We start from the raw sequence: 25,170 nt of genomic DNA on the forward strand, positions 1-25,170 counted from the left end.
TATTTTAACCTTTTTATTATGACAACTAGAAAAGAAAATTAGGATTACGTTACTTGATAAAAAAAAGAAAAAGAAACAAAAATCAGCAACTGCAAACCTTCCAGCCACACAGGCAGTCAGTCATCAGGAGCTGGGGTCAACCTGACAGTACCTCCGTTTTTGTTCTTTTCGTTTTATTTCACAGTCCCCATGCAGTCACATTACACTGCTCTTCACACAGGCACACAAATGTGTATGAAAATGATGACATTAACAACCAAAACACCATCACTACACTGCCACAGGACATTTATTCCTGCATATGGGCCCCGCCCTATATGCTCTGAATATCTTATCTCACTGAATTTGTACCACTATCCTGTGAAGTAGCTTCTCCTATGCTGACCCAGTCAACAGAATGCACTGTTGTATTATAAGCTCAGACTCTGAAGCTCATCTGTCTGAATTACCTGTTGGCTGAATGCTCCTCCACAGGTCCCTCTGTAATAGTAGTAAGTGCCCACAGGGCTGGCATGAGAATTAAATGAGTTAGAATACACCCAGCCTAGCTCACATCCCTCCGCCCAGGAGCATTCATGTTACGTTTGCTCTTGTAATCCCGCTTACACAGGTAAGATACTGCTGCATGTGGTCAGTTTAGTGGTAGAATTCTTACTTTCCAAGGAGGAAATTCAAGTTAGACTTCCATTCAATGCATCTCACGTGCAGCTATGATGGTGCAAGATTTCAGAAGAGCTTTTAAACGAAGATGGACTAAAGAGAAAAGTCTAGTAATCGACTCCCCAAAGTCAGCCAGTAGAAGCTCTATAGTATCGATCGATAATCAGTTGTGGACATGATGCAGGACGGCAGCATTCCGTCTGGGGGCAGGGAGTCACCCTGAATCAAGAGTCAAATCTTGCACACCCATGTTTATCGTGGCTTTGTTCATAATAGCAAGGAGTTAGAAACAACCTAAGTGTCCATAGAGAAGCTGTGGTATAGTCACACAATGGAATACTACGCTGCATTGAAAAACAAGGAACTCATGCAATATTATTCAAAATGGGTGACCATGGAGGACATTATGCTGAGTGAAGTGTCTCAGTCACAAAAGGACAAATACTTCATGGTGCCACTGTTGTAAAACATGACTGACATAGGGGTTGGGGAGACACTGAGAAAGATGGGTTCAATAATGTATACTGCATTGAAACAGATGAGGGAAAAAACTGTTTAAAAGGGATATGTGATCAGGTAGTTTTGTCATAACAGGAGCCCAGAGCAAAGGCTGCATAGTGGAGTGGACCTAGGAAGAGGGACTGTTAAACAATGAAAGAATTTTCCTTTTACTTTTCCAAGAGGGTAGTGTAATGGGGGGAGGGTTGGAGAAAAGTGCAACAATGAATGAATGGAAATTCAAAGTCTCTCTATATTTTCATTGAAATTAATAATAATAAAAAAAGAAGAGTCAAACCAACAACAGCTAGAGAGACAACATTGCCATGTCAGGGCAGTCCTCAGTAACAAGAAGAAGGATGATCAGTGCGAAGAGAATTCTAACTTGCTGTACAATTTAACACAATGGTTGTTTCCAACATATCAAACGTTAGTATCTAACTTGTACCTCAAATTAAAGTTTTAAAACCTTTATATTTTTTTTCAAATATAATAGAAACAATTCACGCCTAAGACTCCCAGGACCTGGAGGGATCTTCAGAACCTACACTCTGAAAGCCTCCTCTAAGACGGCTGTCCTTCCAAACGGACCTTTCCTCTCCCACCAGCCTGTAAATTTTCCCCCTAAGCCCTCAATTCCCTCTTCAGCAGCCAACTAGGCCATTCTGAAAGCTCTGTCCTGATCTGAGCGCCTCTTACCTGTGCTTCAGGCGAAGCTTAACTCCTCCCGACCACGCCGCTTTCCTCTGCTGGGGCTCTGAAGGGAGGGGCTCAGGGTTGAAGGTGTCAGAGGTGCCAGTGGCCGCATGGCTCTGCTCTGCCCATGTGTCTCTGCAAAAAATCCAAACAAACAAGAAAACAAGAAGGTGAGTATGATGGTGTCCAGAAGCACGTGCATAAATGAAAATGGCAATGAAGGAACATGAAGGTTATAGAAATTCAAAAAAGAAAAGAACACAACCAGCCTTAGTGACTAAGTCAGTTCCGGCTCATGGTGCCTCCACAGATGGCCAAGTAGATCTACACTCTATAGAGCGTTCAGCAGCTTCTTTTTCAGAAGTAGATAACCAGATCTTTCTTCCAAGGTACATCTGGTTGGACTTGAACGTCCAATTTTATGGTTAGAAGTCTAACGCATGAATTATTTGCTGCACACCATGATTCCTTTTATGACGGTAACTCACTCAAAACTTCATCACTATCAGGTGATAACTGACTCACTGCGTCATGACCCTCCAGTGGGTTTTCAGAGGTTGTATATCGCACAGGAATAAACAGCCCATCTTTCTCCCTTGGAGATGCTTGTGGATCCGAATCACAAGTGAGGCGCCACCTATGGGTTAGGAGTGCAATTCCCTGTGACGCCACCAGAGTTCCCTCATATGAAGGTAAACTCTCCTATAATTCAACATCTACTGGTAAGTAGACTCCCTGTTGGGAAGGTCTGCAGTCAACGACCTCTCCAAAGTACTGAAGAGCAATGATGCTAATTTGTAGACTAAGGTGTACCTGATTCAGACCACAGTAACTTCAATCATCTGCTATGCATATGAAAGTTGGACAATGAATAATGATGACAGAAGAAAAAACTGATGCCTTAGAGCTGTGGTGTTGCAAGAGAGTACTGAATAGCCCAAGGACGGTGGTGAGAATAAACAGATACGTCTTGGAGAGGGTGAAGCCAGATTGCTCCTGGCAAGCAAGAATAGTGAAGCTTCATCTCACATTCCTTGGAAAGGGACATCATGCTTAGAAAGGTAGGGAGGTGGGGAAGGAGAAGCAGCCTCTCAACCAGGTGGAATGACATAATGACTACAGCAATGGGCTTGAGTGTGTCAGAAATTGTGAGTTTGGCACAAGACAGGACAGGGTTCATATCTTTTGTCACGTCACTATGAGTACTACTCAACTTACCGGTACCTAATAATAAATAGTAATGCAGAAATGAGTGAAAAATTGGACTGACTGATGGATGCATACCATCTAACAAGGCAGTCATCCTGAAATCCAGTCACTGCTGCCTCAATTCCACTTTTAAGAGTGTAGAAAGCATTTGTTCAGATGGAGATGCCAATTTGTGAGCCAGGGCAAGTTCAGATTACAAGGTTCCACTGCATGGGAGGCAAGGCTTTTGTGTGTCCATTCAAACAGAAGCTCCCACTGTCAGTCTCTAACATCAGTCCTCTAATTCTTTTCCATATTTCCAGAAAGTCAGAGAAAACTTTTCAACCCCACATCACCAATGCATTCCACCAAGGAAACAAACACCTCTCTTCTCCTGAGAAAGAAAGCTGTGAGTCCTGAAATCCCTGACTGCACCTTTGACGACGGACTCTTCCCTGCACTCGGCTGTGAGGTGGGTTTTGTGCTCATTTCACTGGTTGATTGATATATTTTCAATTTCTAGCTTTGAGGATCTTTCTCAGTCCCCAAGAGCCAACTGGCAGCCCCTGGGCGTCTCTATGAACAGGAATGTGGAGATGGTACAAGTGAGTCCACTTCCCGCTCTGCACAGGCCCTGGCTGGGTGGAGGCAGGATTACCCACCCGCTGCTCAGTATAAGCCCCGACCATCTGGTCTTATGTTTCCTGGAACAGAGAATCCAAGTGAAGGGCTCTCGTTCTTCAATCTGAAGGAAAATATAAAACACATGCTCTTATTGCGGGAGTAAAGACCTGAGTAGGACATCTATAGGTAGTTTCTATTTCTAAGCAATTTCCATCTGTATTTCGGTATGCTTTGAGCACTACCACTTCCTCGTGAACACACATTGCTTTTCTCATCACATTAAGGGTTCAGGGCTTTCAACATATTAGTAATTCAAGATTTGAGAGCTGAAGACTTGGGTTGAAGTTCTGTCATACATCAGCCAAATAAAATCTCAGCTCCTCATCTGTACCATGAAATAAAAGACAGTTCACACATGGATCGGAAGGAGCATGGCTCTGGAGTTTGAGTTTGATTCCTGGCTCTGCTCACTGACCAGCTCTATGACACTGTCCTCTCTGGGCCTTGGTTCTCTCATCTGTGAAATAGGTGCAAAAGAACCTCTGGTGATACATACGGTTTTCACTGGCCAATTTTTAGAACTAAACTATCAGGTTTTTCTTTTTAGCCAGGTCTAGAAGCTCAGAAGAAAGATTATGCAAGCCTCCACTGACAGATATTGTGGCTGTTAGGTGCCACTGAGTAGTGTATGACTCTTAGCAACCTGAAGAACAAAAGATCTGACCCCTGTTTTATCCAACGCCATCCTCACACTTCCTGACACAAGAGTCCATTATAGAAGTCATTTGTAAATCCACCTGTTTGGTTGAGGGTCTTCCTCTCCTTCACCAGCCTTTCACCCTTCCCAGCATTATGTTCCTCTCCAAGGAGTAGACCCTCATAGCAACATGCCCAAAGTATGTGAGGCAAAATCTCATCATTTTTGTCTCCGAAGAGTAATCTGGCTCTCTCTGCACTCTTTCCAAGACATATTTGTTCGTTCTCTTGGCCGTCCATGGCATGATCAGTGCTCTTCTTCAACACCACAGCTCAAAGGCATTAATTCTTTTTCTTTCATCCTTATTCACTGTCCAGCTCTCAGATGCATGGCAAGTAATCAGAAAGACCACCATACCTCCATCAGTATGGGATTCAAAAGTGAATTATTTTCATTGTTGCTTTACAACAGTCTCTTCAGTTTAGAGTTTCTTTTGGCTAAGATGGGACTCAAAAGAACTGTGACTAAAATGATATCATTTAGGAAGGCTGGAAAGAAGAGCCTAACCCAGAAAGTTAAGATGATTAAAGGCTTCTACAGACCTCACCAGGTGGTCCACAATCAACATTTCTTACACAACCTTCTGAGGCACCAACTCCCAGTGGCCACTGGGAGATGAGATATCTCATCTCAAATGCACAAGCGGCAAGTCTGAAGAGCCACTGCACTCTGACAACAAGAGAGGCTTTTCCTTTCCAAACGAACATTAAGAAATCGTCTCCTCAACACTGTTAACACTGCCTATTGTGGGGGTGGGGAATAAGGACCAGTCTAAAGCTTTCACAAACCCTCAGTGGCCTTTAGTAGCTTCCTTGTGTTTGTCTAAACCACAATTGCCGGCTCCATTCTTCACAATGGCTGAGGCGGTGAAGGCTGGCATTTTCCTTCTTCCTTTCAGACTCCCATTCCTGGGAAATACCAAGGAAAGGCAGGCCCAGGGATGCACGGTCTCTCCGTGCAGGGCTGACTGGCAGGGAGAGGAGGCAAGTGGGGAAGAGATGGAAGCACGAGGGACACGGACACATGGTCTTATCTCTTTAAGCATTTCCAGAGCATGATTCCCTTTCAGCCACAGGAAGGCAGAGACCAGCATGGCCTCCCACGGTCACATGCTGTTCTGCCATTTATCTCCTCTAAAAGACCAGCTGAAGTGAGCATGGGATACAAGGGGTGATGAGACCTATGTTGATTGAACCCCAGGTAAAGCTGCAGTGCAGCCTCCCTGCTAACTGCCACCTCCTTACCGCTCTGAGTGGCCAGACAAGAGTTCTGGGGCTCTGACTATGTGGTGGCCTGGCTGCCCGAAAAACTAGGGAAGGGCTGCAAGGAACACTGGGAGAATCACCAGTGCTCTGAGGGTACTGTTCTGCCTTCAACTCCTGGAATAACCTGGGCAACAAATGTTGTTGTTGTTGTTGTTGATTGCCTTCCAGTAGAGCACGACTTATAGTGACCCTATGAACAAAAGGCCCGAAGTCCCTCTACAACTATCGACATTTATCAAAGTTCACAGAGTTTCCGGAGGCATGTTTAATAAGAGGTGGAGGCCTCTCCTGCTTCCAAATCTGTCATAGTATGTTATTATTGTTATGTACCATTGAGTTGCCTGCGACATATTGGGACCCTATCCATGCACAGCAACTCGGAACCCTGCCCTCTCCTGAGCCAGTCTCACTAATGCTGACACACCAGGCTCCACTGCCCCAGTCACTCTATCAATCAATCAATCAATCAATCTCATCTGGGGTCTTCCTCTCCTGTGCTGCCCATCTACCTTTCTGAGCATGATGTCCTTCTGTCCTTCAGTCTCTCCTGACTACAGGGCAACAAATAAGCCAAAATTCAAAAGAAATTTCACAGTAAACCCAAACACAGAACAACAATGAAAAATTTCTCAAACCAGAAGAAAGAAATGTTACAAAATACAACTGCGGTCTGTACAGTTTGATCAGCTGTAATCTTTCAAGAAGCAGGTATTATCCTATGGTGCCACTGGGTGGGCTGAAGTTGTCATTCTTGAGGTTAATGACGGAACACAACCTATGAAGGCAGTTGTTAAGTGTTGTCATGGCGACCCTATGAAAAACAGACCTGAACCCTGTCTTATCCTGCCATCCTCACCATCTCTGATCCCATCTCTTGAGCTGGCCCACGGCTACCCTGTGACAATTAATCTCACTGAAGGTTGTCCCCTCTTTTGCTGACCCTCCCTCCACCTTCCCAAGCATGATGCTCTCTCCAAGGAATAGCCTCTATTAGCAACAAGCATGTGAGATCAAATTTTGCCATCCTTGCATCTAAGGAGCACTCTGGCTGCAATTCATCCAAGACATATATCTGTTCGTCCTTTAGGCAGTCCACGGGATATTCCGTTCTCGTCTCCAACAACACAACTCAAAGGCATCAATAATTCTTTAGTCATAAAGAATCCTGGAATAAAAGGTGGAAGAGGAAGTCCCCCCTCCCCTCCAGTCCTGCACCTGTCCCTGGAACAGTGGCTGAGCCCTGCCCTTCCCTGCCAGTTATCTTATCTGGACCCTGAACCCATGCTGTCTCCACAGGCACATCCTTCCTCCCACCTCATGTTACTTCAGTTACCTGCCTCCCAGCAGACTGGCATGGATAAAATCTGATCTCAGCAGGGAATGAGGGAACGCCACATGACTGGGGTGGCTTAATCCAAGCCTTTCCTATAAAAAGACCCATGTGCCTTTCTAAACAGCCTGAAGAACAAACAGTTGTGTCTTAGAGAAAGCATAACCAGGTTGCTCCTGGTTAGATGGTGATACTTGATATCACACACTGTAAGCATGTTGTTAGAAGGGACAGTCCTTGAAAAAGAACATCATGGTTGGAAAGGGGAAGGGCCAGCAAAAGACAGGAAGACCCTCAACCAGATGGAATGACATACTGACAGTAGCAACGGGCTCAACTATGTCAGGGACGATGACGACGGCATAGGATAGGGCACGGTTCAGATGCGTTGCTTACAGGGTCTCTGTGAGCTGTATTTGACCTGACAGCACCTAACAACAATGACATATGTTAAGAGTTATTCTCACTCATCATTTCTCTGTGAAGAAAAGACTTAATGTTTTCTTTAGCCCCGTCCATTCTCTGGATGGACAAACAAAACACCTTGGCTTAGATTATTACATGCATCTCTAATAACCTGGGACTAAAATCATTGGCAACCACTCAAGTTCATTGTTCTTCAAGCTCAGTAGTTTCAAAAATGTTGTGTTTACATCACAAATTCTGTAGGCCTTGGAATTACTAAGAGTTCATGGGCTGTGTAAATTATTAACATCCTTGTACTCAACCAACTGAAAGATCAGTTGAGTTCAACCAGAGGAATCATGGAAGAAGGACCTAATATCTTATTTCAGGAAAAATTGTTCTTGAAAACCCTATGAAGTACATTTCCACTGTGATACATAAGGTTACCATCAGCTGGAACTGACTCAATGGTAACTTAGTAAATTGGTGCTGGTGCTTTGTGTTGTTAAGCAGATTCTGACTCAGGACGTATCTGACCCAGTAAAACAGAGTAGAACTATCCCACAGGACTGTCTAAGAGTCCTGGTAGTGTGAGTAACATATTAAGATGCTAACTAAAGTTAGCAGTTCAAACCTAGCAGCAGCTCCATGGTAATCTCCTCCCATAAAGACATAGTCTTCGAAACTGAGAGGTAGCTAGGAGTCAGAAACAATCATAGAGTAACTGGTTTGGTTTTCGGTTGACCTTTCTAAGAGCAGAGTGCCAGGTCTCCCAAAGAGCAGACTAGTGGTTTTAAATTATAGACCTTTTGGTTAGCAGACCACTGAACCACCAGAACAGTGATGAAGGAGTCACTGTTGTTGTCTAACGTCAAGTGAGAACCAACCCATAAGCTGACCCTCCATGGGTTCTCAGAGGCAGTTAATCACATGGGAGGAGACTTCCCATCTTTTTCCCATGGAGCAGTTGCTGGATTGAAACCATGTGCCTTCGGATTGCAGCTCAGCCTCTTGCCACTAGGCCACCAGAGCTCCCAGATTTATAATTACTTAAAAGATAATCAAAGGTATACTGTTTTGCTTAAAGTTACATTGTAACATTACACTGTAGAAGCCATAGAATTAATGAAAGAGTTATGTAGCTTTCGACCCTTACTGGGCTACTTCCAGCTGTGTAAAGTTAACTCTCTCGGTTTCAGGGGTGGCATTCCGGTGGACCACTCTGTACCGGCCCTTTGGACGTAATACTGCACATGAAATGAAGTGCATTTCACACTGTCTGCTAATTACCTTTTCGCTGGTCCCTTTCCTCTGTTTCTAGTTCTGTGAAGATTAGAAGTAGCTTGGTGCCTGGCACAGAAGGGTTATTCAATAAATATTTGCTCAATGAATGAAGCACAGCTAGATATTCAACAGATCTGTTACTTTTCTTTCCCAGTACTTCCTTGTAATGCACAAGTCAACTTGCTGGCAAAACGAATGAGACATTTAGGTTGTTTTCTTATGATGTTTCCTGCTATTCTGTTTTATACATTCTATTCTACTCTTGTGAGATATGTGTGTGTGTGTGCGTCTCACAATTTACTATGAGCAATTAAATAAGAATCAAAGCTAACTCTAGAAGGGTTAGCAAGGCCTAGAAGAATTAAGGAGGAGAGTCAGAATGCTCCTTAGAAGCAAGGCTGGTGAGGCTTCACCTTGCATGCTTTGAGCATATTATCAGGAAGGGTCAGTCCTTGGAGAAAAGCATTATGCTTGGCAAGGGAGAGGTTCAGATAAAAAAGGGGAAGACCCAGATTAAAAAGAAGAGGAGAAAAAAGAGGAAGCTCCTGAAGAGACAGGCTGACATCCAGTGGGTTCACGCACAGCAGTGATTTTAAGGACGGCACCTCTGAGTCAGCACTGACTTGACAGCACATATCAAAAATAACAAAACAATTACTGTGAGTCACAACTCCAATACCACTTTTCTTCCTATTCAAGAAGTAAAAAGTCAAGGTTTATTAGTTACATATTTCTCCTTCCTGTGATGACTCTGTTCCTATTTCCTCCCTGCTCCCTAGATATATTCATAAAACTGCTAAACATGTACCCATTGCTACTGAGCCAATTCTGACTCAGGGTGAACCCACCTGCCACCTTACAGAATTGCTCCACAGAATTTCTCAGAACCTAGGGAGTTCTGGTGGCCTAGTGACAAGAGGCTGTGCTGCAATCCTGAAGCTACATAGTTCGAATCCACCAGCTGCTCCAAGGGAGAAAGATGGTCAAATTCCTCATCTGTGACTAACTGCCTCTGAAAACCCACTGAGGGGTAAGCTATTGGTCAGTTCTGACTGGACAATACACAACAACAACAACAATCTTTTTAGAAGGCTGCCAAACCCTTTCCCATGGCTTTGCTGGGTGGATCACTAACCTTCAGTTTATTAGCAAAGTAAACCTTTACATTGCTCCAGGATCTCCACTAAACAGATGCTAACTGCTTTCCTGTGTACATTTTAATAAAGTCACCAAGTGCTCTGAGAGAGGAAGACCCTCAACCAGGTGGGTTGGCACAGTGACAGCAGCACTGGGATCGAGCGTGTCAGAGATGTGAGGATGGCACGGGACAGGACAGCATTCCAATCCGCTGCTCACAGGGTCACTGAGAGTTGTACTTGACTCGAGAGCATCTAACAACAACTGCTTTGTAAGGGGTTCTGGTGCACAGCCTGCAGCATGCTGCACCGCGAATCAAAAATCTCTGGAGATACAAATCCACCAGCAGCTCCAGGAGATAGAGAGGAACAGCTTCCTCTTGTTAACATTTACAGCCAGCGGAGGCTGAAACTCAATGGAGGTTCACTCCGAACCAGAATATCTGAAGTTTGACTGAGTTTCAACCAACAAAAGAAAAAAAAGGAGCAGATCTTAAAAGTTACTCTGGAATGCTCAAAAACAAGGAAGGAATGAGGAAGTGAAAGAAAAAAGAAGCAGAGTCTATCACATGGCGCTTCCCCAGCAGGTCCTGGCTTCTACTGACTTTAATGCCTCCTATTTTATGAATCTTAACATTTTCATACTTCCTCCCTCGGCATGGAATACTCCAACCTCAGGAAAGGGCTTGAGTTTTACCTTTTAGGATCACTGATTTCTTCCTTCTGCCGTGTTTCACTCAGCAAGGCCTAACTCCTCCTTTCTCTTTGCTCCCATCCCCACCAAACCGCTATCTACCCAGCAACCAGCGTAATCTCTTGACGCTTTACACAGAACATAAACCCTTCAGCAGCTTCACCCAGCCAGCAAGTTCCCTGATTTGGCCTTCCAGGCCTGCGGTGGCCAGGCTTCTGCTCACGACCCCGGCTATTGAAATGGCTCGACTCGTGTTTCAGAGTAGAAGCGTCTCTAATGGCTGTTACCTTTTGGCAGGAGATCACCAGGCTTTTCTTATGAGGCACCTCTAGGTAGATGAAAATCTCCAACCTTTCAGTCTGCTGAGCACTGAACTCTTTGAACAAACACCCAGGGGCTGTTCTGTGCCCTCCCTTGAACCTTTTCCTATATGGGGCTCTAACTTCATCAGCCTTCCTTTAGTTGCCTAAAACATGCCAAGCTCTTTGCCCTCAGGCATGTTCTTTCCTTCACCTGGAATAGTCTCCCCATTTTTCATTTGGCTGGCTTTCTAGTTTCAGGGGGAACATCAACTCCACAGAAACCGCCTTGCCCAGTACACACTTTCTATTTTGACATCTGAGTTTTCCCTTAACTGCATTTTGCATTCACTTACTGTCTTTTCCCTCCATGGCAGTAAATGCAATGCAGTCAGAGCTGACATCTAATTTTTTTCCTTAAGTTTCATTTTTCAAATCACTGTAAATGCATGGCTGGTAGCTAAGAATTAAAAAAAATTTTTTTTCACTGGGCAAATTTGCTGGCAAGGGCCTATTTAAAGCGATAAAGAGTGAGGATATCACTTTAAAGATTAAAGTACATTAGGCACAAGTCATGGTATTTCCATTTGTTTTGCATGAATGAAAATTGGATAATAAGTAGGGAAGACCAGAGAAGAACTGATGCTTTTGAATTGTGCTGTTAATAAAGAGTATTGTATACACAATGAGCTACCAAATGAGTAATCCAATCTGTTTGGGGAGAAGTGCAGCCAAAGGGCTCTTTTGAAGATGGCAAGACTTTCTCTCACATACCATAGACATGTTGTCAGGAGGGGCCAGACTCTGCAGAAGGATATGATGTTTGAAAAAATAGAGAGTTAGTAAAGGAGAGAAGACGTTCAATGACACGGACTGACAGAGTCAGTGCAACTCTGGAAGTCGCCAAAGATTTCATTTTACAAGGATCCACACTCAAAACTCATGGTAACCGCAGTCAAGAAATTAAAAGACATAACTGCATTGGGAAAAAATCTGCCATCAAAAATCTCTCTCCAAAGGGTTAAAGAGCAATGCCACCAGTTTAAAGGCTAAGATACGCTTGATCCAAGCCATGGTCCTTTCAATTAGTTCCCATTCACCTGAAAGTTGGACAATGAGACTGAGAGAGGAACTGATGCCTTTGAACTGCGGTGTTAGAGAAGAGTTCTGAACATTGCATGGACTGCTAAAAGAACAAACAAGTCTGTCATGGAGGAAGTGATGCCAGGGTGCTCCTTAGAGGCAAGGCTGTGGGATCTTTGTATCAGAAGGAGCCAGTCCTTCGGAAAAAACACCGTGCTGGGAAAGGTGGAGAGTCAGAGAGAGAAAGACTCTCAATAAGATGCATTTACCATGAACATAACAATGGGCTACACCATGGTAGAGATCATGAAGCTGGTATAAGATAATGCAAGGTTCAGAGCTGTTGTTTAGAGTCACTATGAGCCATAGCGGACTTGACAGTAAGCACATAACAACAATACCAGGAAGTTACTTGGATGCTGGGCACTCTGTGGCTTAGTGGTAAGAGGTTGTACTCCCAATCCAAAGGCACACAGTTCAAATCTACCAGCTGCTCTGGAGGAGAAAGACAGGCAATCTCCTCCCATGTGATTTACTGCCTCTGAAAACCCACTGGGGAGCTCTGGTGGCCTAGTGGCAAGAAGCTGTGCTGCAATTCCGAAGGCACGCGGTTTGAATCCACCAGATGCTCCACTGGAGAAGGAGGGGCCATCTCCTCCTGTGCCAGTCGGATCTGATTCAACAGTACACAGCAAGAAAGGAGGGGAGGGGGAGATATGAAAAGCACTGCAGGGCCAGCTGTGAGCTGGTTCCAACTTGATGGAACCCAACAGCAGCAGCAGCAAGTTGCTAGGATCCTGGGAGCCAGGCAGGCTACATCTGAAATATCAGCAGTGTCACTCATGGTGAACAAGTTTCAGCAAAGCTTCCAGACTACAAATAAAGGCCTGGTGATCTACTTCGGCAGAATCGAAGGTAGCAAAGCAACTAACTTGCTTTGGAAATGTCATCAGGGAAGCCAATCACTAGAAAGGGCATGACAGAAGGTAAAGCAGAAGGCCTAGAAAAATGAAGAAAACTCTCAAGAAGATGGAGTGACCTAAAAGCTGACACTTGGACTAAATATACCAATGATCACGAGACAGCACAGAACTGGGCAGCATGTGCCAGCTCATGGCAATACCTCAGGACTGTCCTCGGAGCCCTTTGGAAGGAGGCCTTTGGATTGAGTCCAAGTGCACGCGTGTACTCGTTTTCATGACAATTTGCCTTATTAAATGCTGCATTCTCAGTTCTCCATGAGGTGTTCTTCACCTGCTTTTTAAAAACCAGCTTTGTGTCTTTCACGCATGAAGCTGGTCTCACTATATGGCACCTATCCACTCCAGTCCTCTCCCCTGCATTACCAGCTGTCTAAGGGCCTTGCCACAGCTTCACAGCTCATTCCCTTCAGCCTCCTATCTGCCAAAAGGGCCTCCTTCCTCGGCCTCCTCAGCCTCTTGAGAAAGATTTTAAGAGCTGATGCCCTGAGTCAGACTTCCAGCCTCAACCAAACATAGCTGCTGTTCATTTTCTTAAGACAGACTATTTATCAATGATTTCACAGACATTCCCAGAGAACTGTCCATTCTTTAAAGATCTCCTTGTTCCTGAAACCGACCTTTCTATACTTAGATATCTGAGACTTAACCTTCTAGATAATCATCCCTTTGTTATTACCCCCTCCCCCCTTTCTTTCATCATTATTTACAATATAGGAAGCTCAGTCTTCATTCTCTCAGGCCTGTAGCTTTCCATCACAGGCATGTCACTTCCTTGTCCTCAAAAGACCTCTCTCTCCTCTGGAGGAGGTAAAGGAATTAGGACAGATCTAGTGGGGACCTGAAAAGATGGGGTGATAGTGGGCACAGATCAATGGTGATTAATTTTATGAAACACAGCATATGGTAATGACCATATGAAACACAATGTGAAGGAAGGAGTATGTGAAAAAAAGTGTACGTGAATGAAAAACAATGTATACAAATGTTTATGCAAACCAATATTAAAAAAATTTTAAAAATATGAGTGATGAAGGGGAAAAAAGACCTCTCCTTGTCTTCCTGCTCAACCGTCTTTGTGGGCAGTTGAGTTTATCACAGAAAGGTCCTATAACTCTTTATATGTCTAGCAACGCCCGTAAGTCTCAGGCTGCTGTCTGTCTGTACCTCCTGCTCTTAATGCTTGCTGCTGTTTCTCACCTGATTTCCCTTGAAATTACTCAAATGAACATGTATTTGCAACTTATACTACTGGTATACAGAATCAGAAAGATATTGATTATGAGGTTATTTATCTTTGGATATTAGGCAATGACTTCCACCTTCTGGCTTACCAATACATAAAAATTATAAAACAGTCGACACAAGAAATAGCCAAATTACCAGCTGAATCTTCTAACTTACCTAAGAAATACTTACTCGGCTTCAGGTTTTCTTTTGACTGCCAACCCTTCAACCCACTAAGCCTTATGACACCGCTAGTCCAGATCAAGTGGCTTTGAAAACCCAGTCCTCTCAATCAAGGTCAAAATTAAAGTTAACTGGTGATTTCTTCCCCTCTGGAGCAGTATGCTTCTAGCTACAATCAGAGCCCAGAGCGTCAAGTAAATGGACAACAGGGCGTGTGCGTGATGGGTATAAAACTGGTGGGTTCTGGAGCATCTCCTTAGGTTTCTATTCTAATTATGTCATCTGCTATGTATATGACGTTGGGCAGGTCACTTAACCTCTTGTAGCTGAGGTGCCTGTATAAAAAAGGAAAGACTAATAACATCTACATCCCTGGAGAAGGTCATCATGTTTAGGAGGGTGGAGGGACAATGCAGAAGACTCTGGATGAGATGGATTGACACTGTGACTGAGGTAATGGGGCTAGGTATGTCAGAATCAGTGAGACGGCACAGGACAGGGCAGGCTTCAGAGCTGTTGTACTAACTACGAGTTGCAAGCAACTCTACGGCACATAACAACCTCCAATGTTGAGTTCTACGGACTGGGTGAATTAATACATGTAAAACACTTGGAATGGTGCCTGACAATAAACTTTTACCCATGGAACAGGTAATGTACATGTATTGGGAAAATATTATGTACCAGATATTGCCTTAAATGCAGTAACATGGTTAATCTATCATTTGAGACAGTGATGAGCCTCATTCTGCAGATGTTTGTTGTCAGGTGCCATCAAGTCTATGAGGACGCCTAACAACCAGATATATCCACAATAGATCTGAACCTTTCCCTATCCTGTACCATCCTCATAATCCTTAACAGATGAGGAAAGTAAAATTAAATAGAAGAGCAGATAAGTTTATGGCCAAAGGCTACTCATTCCCTACTTAACTACCCTTCCCTAGTTCCTCTTAGGAGTCAAATCAAACCAAACACCTGCTGTCAAGTCATCTCCAACTCACAATGACCCTCCACCAGGTTCCAAAATGGTAAATATTTACCAGAAGAGAGTGCTTTAATCATTTTAGTCATCAGCCACATAACCAAACAATGCACGCTCTTCCTCATCACTGTTGTAGTTTAAATGAGGCAAAGGCAAAATGAAAATGAAAGATCAGAAAATGTTGCAGAATGCTCAGTGGAAGGATTATAGATTCTTTTTCTTATTTCAATACATTGCCAACAGCTCACCTTTAATTGTTAGGTGCCACTGAGTCATAAATAACCACATAAGAGAGCCCACTGTGGTAGTGACCCTGTCAATTCACTGGCTGAGGGTCTTCCTCTTCAGGACCCTCTGCCTTTCTGAGCATCATGTCCCTCTCCTAGCAACATGTCTGAAGTATGTGAGGCAAAGTTTTATCACCTTTGCCTCCAAAGAGCACTCTGGCTGCATCCTCTCCAGGACATATCTGTTCTTTTGGCCGTCCAGGGGATGTTCAGCGCTCTTCCCCGAAACCACAGCTCAAAGGTCCAATTCTTCTTCTGTCAACTTTATTCACTCTTCAGCTCTCAGATGCTTACCAAGTGATCTGAAAGACCCTTGGCCTGTTCACCCAAAGTATTTGTTATTTTAATCACAGAAAAAAAGTAAAAATATGCCTATTTCTAACTCAATCACTCACTCATTACAATCAAGCTGGAAAGGACTCATAGCTGACCCTCCAGTGGGTTTTAAGACGTTGTGAATCACACAAGAGAGTCTGACTGCCTGTCCTTCTCATGTGGAGCAGTTGGAAGATTTCAACTACATGAAGTATCACCTTCCAGTTATCTCTACAGACTATGTTATAGAAGTTCTACATCTTACAAAATCTATTTTAATGATGTGAAAAATTAAATGAGCCCTTTTCCCCTCCTCCTAACTAGGATATGCCCAATATCTTCATCTGTCAAGGAAAATCCTCACTGTGGAAATGCAGTGGATGCACCGACCTATCCTGGAACTGAATCCAGTTGGTAAGAGGATTTCATGAAGGGGGAGGCAGGGTTGTTCTCGGGAACTCCAGCAAACATAGAAAATACTCTTTGAACGTGGGACCAGGATTTCTGGACAAAGGATACCCAGAAGAAGTCAAGGGCTTTCTGATAAAGTTTTGCTTACACCTTTCTCTTCACTTTGCCTTTGACAGACTAAGGTTCCCAATTAACAAAGAAAAAAAACTTTTAGCAGTGAATCACATTAAGTTCTTATTTAAATTATAATTTTAGTTTATAAAGTACTTTCCCATACATTATACTATTAGATAATAATCCTAAAATGTTAAGCAGTGCAGGTATGATATATCTCCATAAGAGATACAGAAACAACTCCATAGGAACAATGGTCATGACAATGGACTCAAGGTCATGACTTGTAAACTTTATAAGCAACATACAAAGCCAAAAAAGCAAAAGGCTAAAGCCCAAACTCAGTACCATCAAGTTGACTCTAACTCTAGGTGACCTTCTTTTAGGTTTCTCTGACTATAAATCTTTCCAGCACAAACATCCCTATCTTTCCCCTGAGGAGCAGCTGGTGAATTCAGACCACCATTGTTTCAGTTAGCAGCCCAATATGTAATAAACAATGCCATCGGGACTCCTTACAGGAAGGCAGGGTCCCCAAGTCTAACTCCTGTACTCACTTATTTTAATACTGTCTGTTTTGGATTCCACAATCCTAAAAGTATATTGATAACAAAAAATTTATTTACTACCAAATTTCTATAAAACGAAAACTCAGGGTAAAATAGGAAGTTATTGCAATTCAGAGGTGACTCCTTTGTAGCAAGTGCAACTGTCTCTAGACACAGACGGCGGACAATGCCAGTTTTGGAAGCTCCCATCACTGCCATGGCCTGCCTCCCTAGACCAAATTTTTATCCTTAACGGAGAACTTCCTAAAAAGTACACTTTTGAAAGGATGAGGGATATACAAAGAATGTGACCCAGGGCCTAATCCTCTGTGTATTCAGTCCATTCACTTATTCAACAATTACTGAAGGTCTCAAAATGACTGGATTATATATTGGGGGGAGGGTGGTGGTGATGGTGGCAAAGTAGACATAATGAGGCAAATACGTAATTACAAACTACGGTAAAAAGTGAGGAGCCCTGGTGGCCTTGTAGTAAGAAGTTACGTTGTCAGTCCAATGACAGGCGGTTCAAATCCAACAAATCCACAGCATCTCTTCCTGTGACATTTACTGCCTCTGAAAACCAACTGGACTGACAGCTATGAGTTAGTTTCAACGTAATAGCGAGTATATGTGCTTGGTTTCCTCCACTGTGCTTCACTGAAGCTGGCTAACACGTCAATAGTCGCAAAAATGTACTTTATGCGGTTCGAATCCACCAGATGCTCTGCCGGGGAAGGAGGGACAATCTCCTCCTGTACCAGTCAGATCTGATTTGACGGTACACGCACACAAAAATAATAAAATTTAAAAAAAAACAACAAAACGTACTTTATGGAGTGCTCTAAGCCAGGTCTAAATTAATAAACACTCTGAAACTTGTTTTACAAAATCTTCACAGACTATCTCTAAGGCAAGTGTTTTATGCTATTTTTATCCCCGCACCCCTTTACAGAGAAACTCCAGATACAGAGAGGCAAGGAAGTAACCCCAGCTCTAACGGGACAAGGATTTGAACAGAGAACTGGCAGTGAAAAGTGTGTGCTCTTGACCGTTATATGTCACCGTTTTAATTCTATTGCGGTTTTTCTCTTTCTTCCATGGATTCAATATAGCCCAAGAAATACTCGTTCAATACAACTATTCTCTGAATAAACATGAAGTCACTTTCCCATGGCTCCTTGTAGCAGCCTAGTCTGTTTCATCTGTTTGGGACTGCTTTCTCAGAGTGAAGTTCTGATGAGGACGCTTTGCGTGGATCAGACCAAGCTATCACTGTGCCAGGAGCGATACACAGAATATAACACAACTGATGTCCCTACCCTCAACTGAAACTACATGAAACATTTCAGGCAACACTGTGTGCTCATGGAAGGGTAAGGTACATAACGTGCCCCAATCCCAATTCCACGGTCAGGGCTCTCCTACACAATGCTGCATGACTTAGTACTGCTAAGTATCTCTATTATCACTGGGTGCCTTTCCAACCCTTTTCAACCTCATCTGTTAGAGTTTCCTCAAAGAATATTCTTGGCTATAATCGTTAAGGAAGCAGACTGTCAGATCCTTTACCTATGGATTCTTTGGATGAGTTCAAACTGCCAACCTTTTAGTAAGAAGCCTACAGTTTAATCATTACATCACTTGTTATTGTGTGCCTTTGAGCTGGAACCAAATCATAGCATAAGAAGCAGTCAACAGCGCGGGAGCTGACTGTCCCACTTTCTTCTATGGAACAGATGGTAGATTAGAACCATGTACCTTTGGGTTAGCAGTATAGCTCCTAGCAACCAAGACACTCTTTAATACTAAGGAAAGCATTCTAGAAAAGATCTACTTGTGGTGGGAAGCACAAAAGAGAGAACAAACAGCAAAGTAGTGATAATCAAACAGGAAAAGACGTTTTAATGTTTCTCCCTTGGTTCCACAAAATACACACCCGGGAAAAGAAGATTAGAGAGTTAGGTAGATAACAAAAATGGCCAAAAATGCAAGGAGTATTCTAGAATGAAGGGATTCTGGTGATGCAGTCCATAGAGAGCCATGCTGCAAACCCACAGGTGGTGATTCTCAAGTGGATTGAATCCACGAGCAGCTCTGTGTAAAAGGAGGTATCTCCTCCCATGCAATCTACAGTCTCTATAAACCAGCTGGCAGGTCAGCTATGAGATGGTTCTCATTCAATGACAATGAGTTTGAGATTTTAGAGTAGAATTACTAATGGAGCAGAAATACTAATTACTAATCCAGGAGACCCATACCAGGCCCTTTCAGTATAACTATAGGTCAGTTGTTTGAACACTCAAGTGGGCAGAGTATTTTGTGCTTTAACAGCATCATTGCCAAGGCACTCTTTAACGTGCTAAGGAGCAAGGATGGAACCTTAAAGACCAAGGTGCACCTGACTCAAGCCATTGTATTTTCTTTTTTAAAAAAAATTTTTTTTCATTGAGATTTTCATGAAAGTTAATTAAGAACTTGGGTTTCCAATCATTCATTGTTGCACATTTTCCTTCCTTCCCCACTGCCTCAATCACTTTTTTCCTTTGGCAAAAAAGTTCTTTCATTGTTATACAGCCCCCCACCCCCACCCCAGACCACTTTACTATGCAGCTTTTATTCTGGACTCTTGTCATGCCAGTAATACCTAATCCTATTCTCCTTATATATAGTTCTCTCGCCTGTTTCAATGCCATGTAGATTATTTATCCTCTCCATTCTTAGTTTCTCTCCAGCCCCCATGTCAGTCCTATTTTATAACAGTGGCATTATGCTGTATTTGTCTTTTTTGTGACTGAGACATTTCACTCAGCATAATGTCCTCTAGGTCACCCATTTTATATAATTCATGAGTTCCTTATTTTTTCAATGCAGCATAGTATTCAATTGTGTGAATATACTATAGCTTCTCTATCCATTCCTTTGTTGATGGGTACTTGGGTCATTTCCAACTCTTTGCTATTGTGAACAAAGCAGCAATAAACATGGGTGTGCATATATCTGTTTGGGTGGCAGTTATGGTTTCTTTAGGGTATATTCCCAGTAGTGGAATTGCTGGGTCAAATGGTATTCCAACTTTATGAGAAAGAGCCATACTGCCTTCCACAATGGTTGCACCATTTTACACTCTTAACAACACTGAGTAAGAGTTTCAGTTTCTCTGCAACCTTGCCGGCATTTGTTGTTTGCTATTCTGTGAAATGTCGCTATTCTTACTGTGTTGAGATGATGTCTCATAGTTTTTTTACTTCCTTCTCTCTAAGAGCTAGGGATTTTGAACACTTCCTCATGTGTTTGTTCACCATCTGCATGTCTTCTTTTGTGAAGTGATCATCATATTTTCTACTACTTAACATGCATGTGAATACTGGACAATGAATATGAAAGACTGACGAAGAAGTGAGGCCCTTCAAGTGTGGTGTTGTCAAAGAACAGTGAGCATACCAAGGACTGCCAAAAGAACAAACACATCTGTCTTGGAAGTACAAGCAAGGTGCTCCTTAGAAGTAAAGATGGCGAAGATGGCAGCAGAGATAGTGTGGTGAGCTGCAGTAGTAGCGAACCACTTAAAGCAGGGCCATTATGGCCTTCCACAGACTTCGGCTTATTGATAATTGAACACTTAAACAGTTGATGACTGGCCCTCAGTGAAGATTGAAGCTCAACAACAGGAATTCAAGGATTCCCAAGGAGAAATGGGCCAAAGAAGATGATTGATTACCTATGCATTGGAAAGGCCAAAGAGGACAATTACCTATGCATTGGACAGACCAAAGAGGACGATTACCTATGCAATGAATTGCTGAAAGTCACTGTGAGTCTGATGACCTTAACAGTGGCAGCATGCACAAGAGGACCCATATCCTAAATGCACCACATATTTTGTTCTATTGAATGCTTCTGCCAAAAGATGGTTAGACCTGGGGGGAATCTGTTCACAATTCTCAGGTTCCCTTTATCATATATAAAGGGGGGGGGCAGTGACACCTACTTCAAAATATAGTATGACCACTTATGGGGGGGTGGAGTGGCAGTGCTAGAATTGGAAACACTATCCCTGACCACAGAGTCCTCAGTCAGGCAAGGGGACCAGACTGGGGTAGGGGCAATTGGAGGGGGAGTATACCAGCCAGCTCCTGGGGGGTGTTGCCCTGCTCGGGATGGGCTGCCCTCGGCCCCCAGCTCGGGGTGAGCCGTCGCGGCCCTCTGCCCGGGGCGGGCTGCCCTCGGCCCCTGGCTCGGGGAGAGCCGTTGCGGCCCTCAGGGTGAGCTCCTCAGTCCCCAGATTGTGCCATCTGACCCCTGGGTCGAGGAGGAGAAGGTAAAAAAAAAAAAAAAAAATGCCTAGGGTATCCAGAGAATGTTACCTAGGCCACCTTCTGCCACCCTCCCCCCCAGTAAACCTGAAAGCAACACCCTCAAAGCTCTTCTATTTGTAACTCACAAGTTTGTTCTCTCTAGGTTTGCTCCCTTTCCTATAGGTACCCTTAACTCTGAGTTTTACTCCATAATTGACCCTGAACCCAGTGCCAGTGACAAAAAGGAAATACAACTGACAGCTAAGGAAGCCAAGGAGGATGGAGCCTCTGTGTTCAACCAGCCATCCCCACTGGACCCACCTGGGAAAACACTTTGCAGTCCAGAGGGGAGCAAATGACAGGAAAATATCTTCTAACAGAGCAAGAAGGCAAGCAGCTGTAACCCAAGACCACCAGTAAGGTGCTAAAGCGTCCTCCCTTCCCCCCTTTATATCTACGCCCCTGTTCAGCATGAAGAAGCCAGAGAGTTGGCATCCAATTCCCAAATCAATAAGACAGTTGGTTTAATTACTATTGGAAAATGCTTGTCATTCCTCTGTAGCATCTGGTCCCCACTGGACCCTCATCATTTCCTTCACCTGCTCCCCCCACCGACCAAACTGTGCAGCTCTGCAACTGCATCCTGGCCCATCCTCACCCTTCTGCCCCCAACCCTCACCTCCTTGTACCCCCCAATATGTTTTTCCCAATAAAAAAAAATTTAAAAAAAAAGAAGTAAAGATGGCTGAGTCTTCATGCCACATTCTCTAGACACGTTGTTAGGAGGAACTGGTCCTTGTAAAAGGACACCATGCATGGAAAAGTGGAAGGTCAGAGAAAGAAAGGAAGACTTTCAATAAGATGACACAGTAACTAAAACAATGGGCTTTTAAGCATAGCATAGATTATGAGAATGGGCAAGTTCTCTTTCTGTTGTAGAGAGAAGGTTGCTAAGAGTAAGAGCCAGGAATACCACTTAGCGAAGAAAGCATTGCTGAGGAAAGCATTAGTCTCGTGCATGATAAAATCAGTACAAGACTCAAACTATTACATAATCCAATCAAACTGAATATGAGAAAGCTAAAACTAGGGAATAACCTGAGTACAATGGGCAGAATGTTAATTCCTTAAAGGGAGAAACTGGAAACTCAAAGCATTTCAAGAAGGAGATAACTATTTAACTCTACAGTGGTGTTCTTTATGCAAATCAACACCAAGACGTATTAGCTACCCTAGTGGTGGTGTATAGTCCATAGTGAGTTGTGCTGCAAACCAAAGGCTGTGTGTCTCCAGAAGTTCCAATTCTCCAGCAGCTCCCCTGGTGAACTATGGGCAGACTCCTCTCACAGTAATTTGCAGTCTCAGAAACTCAACGGAGGAGGGCCACTGTGAGGATGAACTGGCTTTGTCTGGGCCTCTGAGAAAAATTCATTCCATGGAGCCCTCAAGTGTCATGTTGGCTGGCTCATTCACTCACTGACATGAATTCAGAATGGACTCATAGCTGACCCTCCTGTGGGTTTCTGAGACTATAGATCACATAAGACTGCCCATTATTTCTCCTGTAAAACCACTGACAGGTTTGAACCTCCAGAGAGGCACATGCTTTGGGCTTTTAGTGCAACTGACTGTAGACTATGCCACAACAGTTCCTTGATTTGTGTTAAGACAAAATTAGCCTGAGTAGCTTTCTAGAAACCACCTCATCCCAGGGACGCGGCAGGACAGTATGTACTCTTCATACATATATCTTCATGGTTTAAAAAACAACAACAATGCACTTAGGGTCAGTTTTGCATTTGAGCCTTGGAGTCCTTTACAGGTCAAACTGTACACGGTGACAGATCCTTCTCCTGGATCTCTGGAAGGACCTGGGTTCCCAGTGCTCTCTGTGGGAGCCATGGCTTCTCATTCCCATCTACATGCAAATAAGTTGCTGGGTCCTAGACCTGCTTAGAAGAGTGGGGTAGCTATTAAAAATGTAAATGGCAATTGTCATTCATTTGAAGAAAATAAGTCCCTTGCTAAATTTGGCATCAGCTAATGAATCTTAGCAAAAATGAACCCGCTCCCTTGTTTGTGAGAGAGGCCTAATCCTTACTTTACCCAAGAGGATTATTGGGACTTAGAAAGAGGCTCACATGCACTTTTTAAAAAAGCTTGCGCCAACTGCATTTGTGTCCACAATATCCGAGATTCGTTCTGCTTTTTAGGGTATATAGTAGACATTCCATGCTTTTTAAATGCCTCCCAACTCTCAAACCTAAATGTTTCCAACCTTTGCTATCATCCAAAGTAGGGGCTCTGTCTCCTAAGCTTCCCCTCAGCTGTTGCTTTATGTTCTTTGAATGCACACTTTGCATGGGAGGCAAGATACAAAATGCTGCCAATTTTTGGAAAGCAAGCAATAGTCTGAAATTTATGGAACACCTTTTCAAGGTATTTGTAACTATGGTTCTAAAGACCGAGTTTCTATTATCTCATCACTGTGCCACTGTGCCTCTCTTTTGGTCACATAAAAACACCAACAACTGTTGTGCTGGCTCTGACCCACAGCAACCCCATGTTTGTCTGAGAACTGGGCTCTCTGTGCTTTCCAAGGGCTGGCCTTTTGGGAGGAGTCAGCCAGATCGTTCTTCTGAGACACCTCCAGGTGGACTCGAATATCCAACCTTCTTGTTAGCATCCAACTGTCTTAGCCACTGATATCACTTTAAGGACTCAAATATATCCAAATGTGAATATTTTTAAAACCCTCAAACATGTTGAACCAGTGCTATGTTCCGTTGGGTATATTCTCCACAATAACGAAGAAACATTATAAAACAAAACAATCTTAAATTTTAATACTGATTAAGTAAAATAATTATTTTAGAGAGCTGGACAATGACTAGAAATGACAGAAGAAGAACTGATGCCTTTGGGCGGTGGTGCTGGAGAAGAGTACTGAATATACCATGGACTGCTAAGAGGAAAAAAACAGGTTCTTCCTAGAGAGGGTGAGACCAAGATGCTCCCTGAAGGCAAGGATTCTGAAGCTTCGTCTGACATACTCTGGACATGTTGCAAGGAGGGACTAGTCCTTGGAGAGCGACATCATGCTTGGGAGGGTAGAAGGACAGTGCAAGAGAGGAAGACCCTTAATGATACGGATTGATTCAGTGACTGTGGTAATGGAGGGTAGGTGCATCAGGAGACAATACAATAGGCACAGGATACAGCAGAGTTTAGGGCTGTTGTACAGAGGGTCACTATAAATTGTAGGCAACTCAATGGCACAAACAACAATTTTAGAAGATAAGTTTCAAGACAAATGCTTGGCTAGTTTTGCTCTCATCTTGCGCCTCAAAGTCAGGAACGGGCCACTGATTTATTCATCTGATCAAGTTACCACGCTATTACGCAGTTTCCAGGTCCTGCCTGGTCTTCATGCTGAATAGAGACCTTGCTTTGAAGTTGTGCCGTTGATTCCAATTCACCAAAAGCAGTAGCCAGCCTGGCCTTTCAATGTTGACTAATTTATAAATGAGGACGCTGATGGGTCAAGGACTGTTGGACTGTTGTCAGACGAAGCTTCAGAATCTTTGCCTCCAGAGCAGCCCAGTTTAACCCTCTCCAGGATGAATCTGTTTGTTTTCCTAGCAGTCCATCGTATCCTCAATACTCTTCTCCAACACCAAAGCTCAAAGGCATCAATTCTCCTTCTATCCTCCTTAGTCACTATCCAACTCTCTGACGCATAGCAAGTGACTGCAAAGACCATGGCCTGTATCAGACGCACCTTAAGTCTCCAGAGAGACACCATTGCTTTTAGTACTTTTAGAGAGGTCCCTAACAGCAGACTTTCCATCACAATATGTCTTTTAATTTCCTGGCTGCTGGTGCCAACAGTGTTAACCATGG

The 25,170-nt window shown here is 43.5% G+C and overlaps 1 protein-coding gene across 1 annotated transcript in view; it reads right to left on the reverse strand.

Moving 5' to 3' along the window:
• Positions 1-25,170, reverse strand: part of SHROOM3 (shroom family member 3) — a 516,408-nt gene that overhangs the window by 88,365 nt on the left and 402,873 nt on the right. The window contains exon 3 of the mRNA XM_006885301.1: positions 1,858-1,989. Coding sequence (XP_006885363.1) covers positions 1,858-1,989 — 132 coding nt within the window. The remainder of the gene's footprint in view (positions 1-1,857; positions 1,990-25,170) is intronic.

This window comes from Elephantulus edwardii, unplaced genomic scaffold (assembly GCF_000299155.1).
Source record: "Elephantulus edwardii isolate Elephantulus edwardi_28Jun2011 unplaced genomic scaffold, EleEdw1.0 scaffold00042, whole genome shotgun sequence".
Classification (NCBI taxonomy): Eukaryota; Metazoa; Chordata; class Mammalia; order Macroscelidea; family Macroscelididae; genus Elephantulus; species Elephantulus edwardii.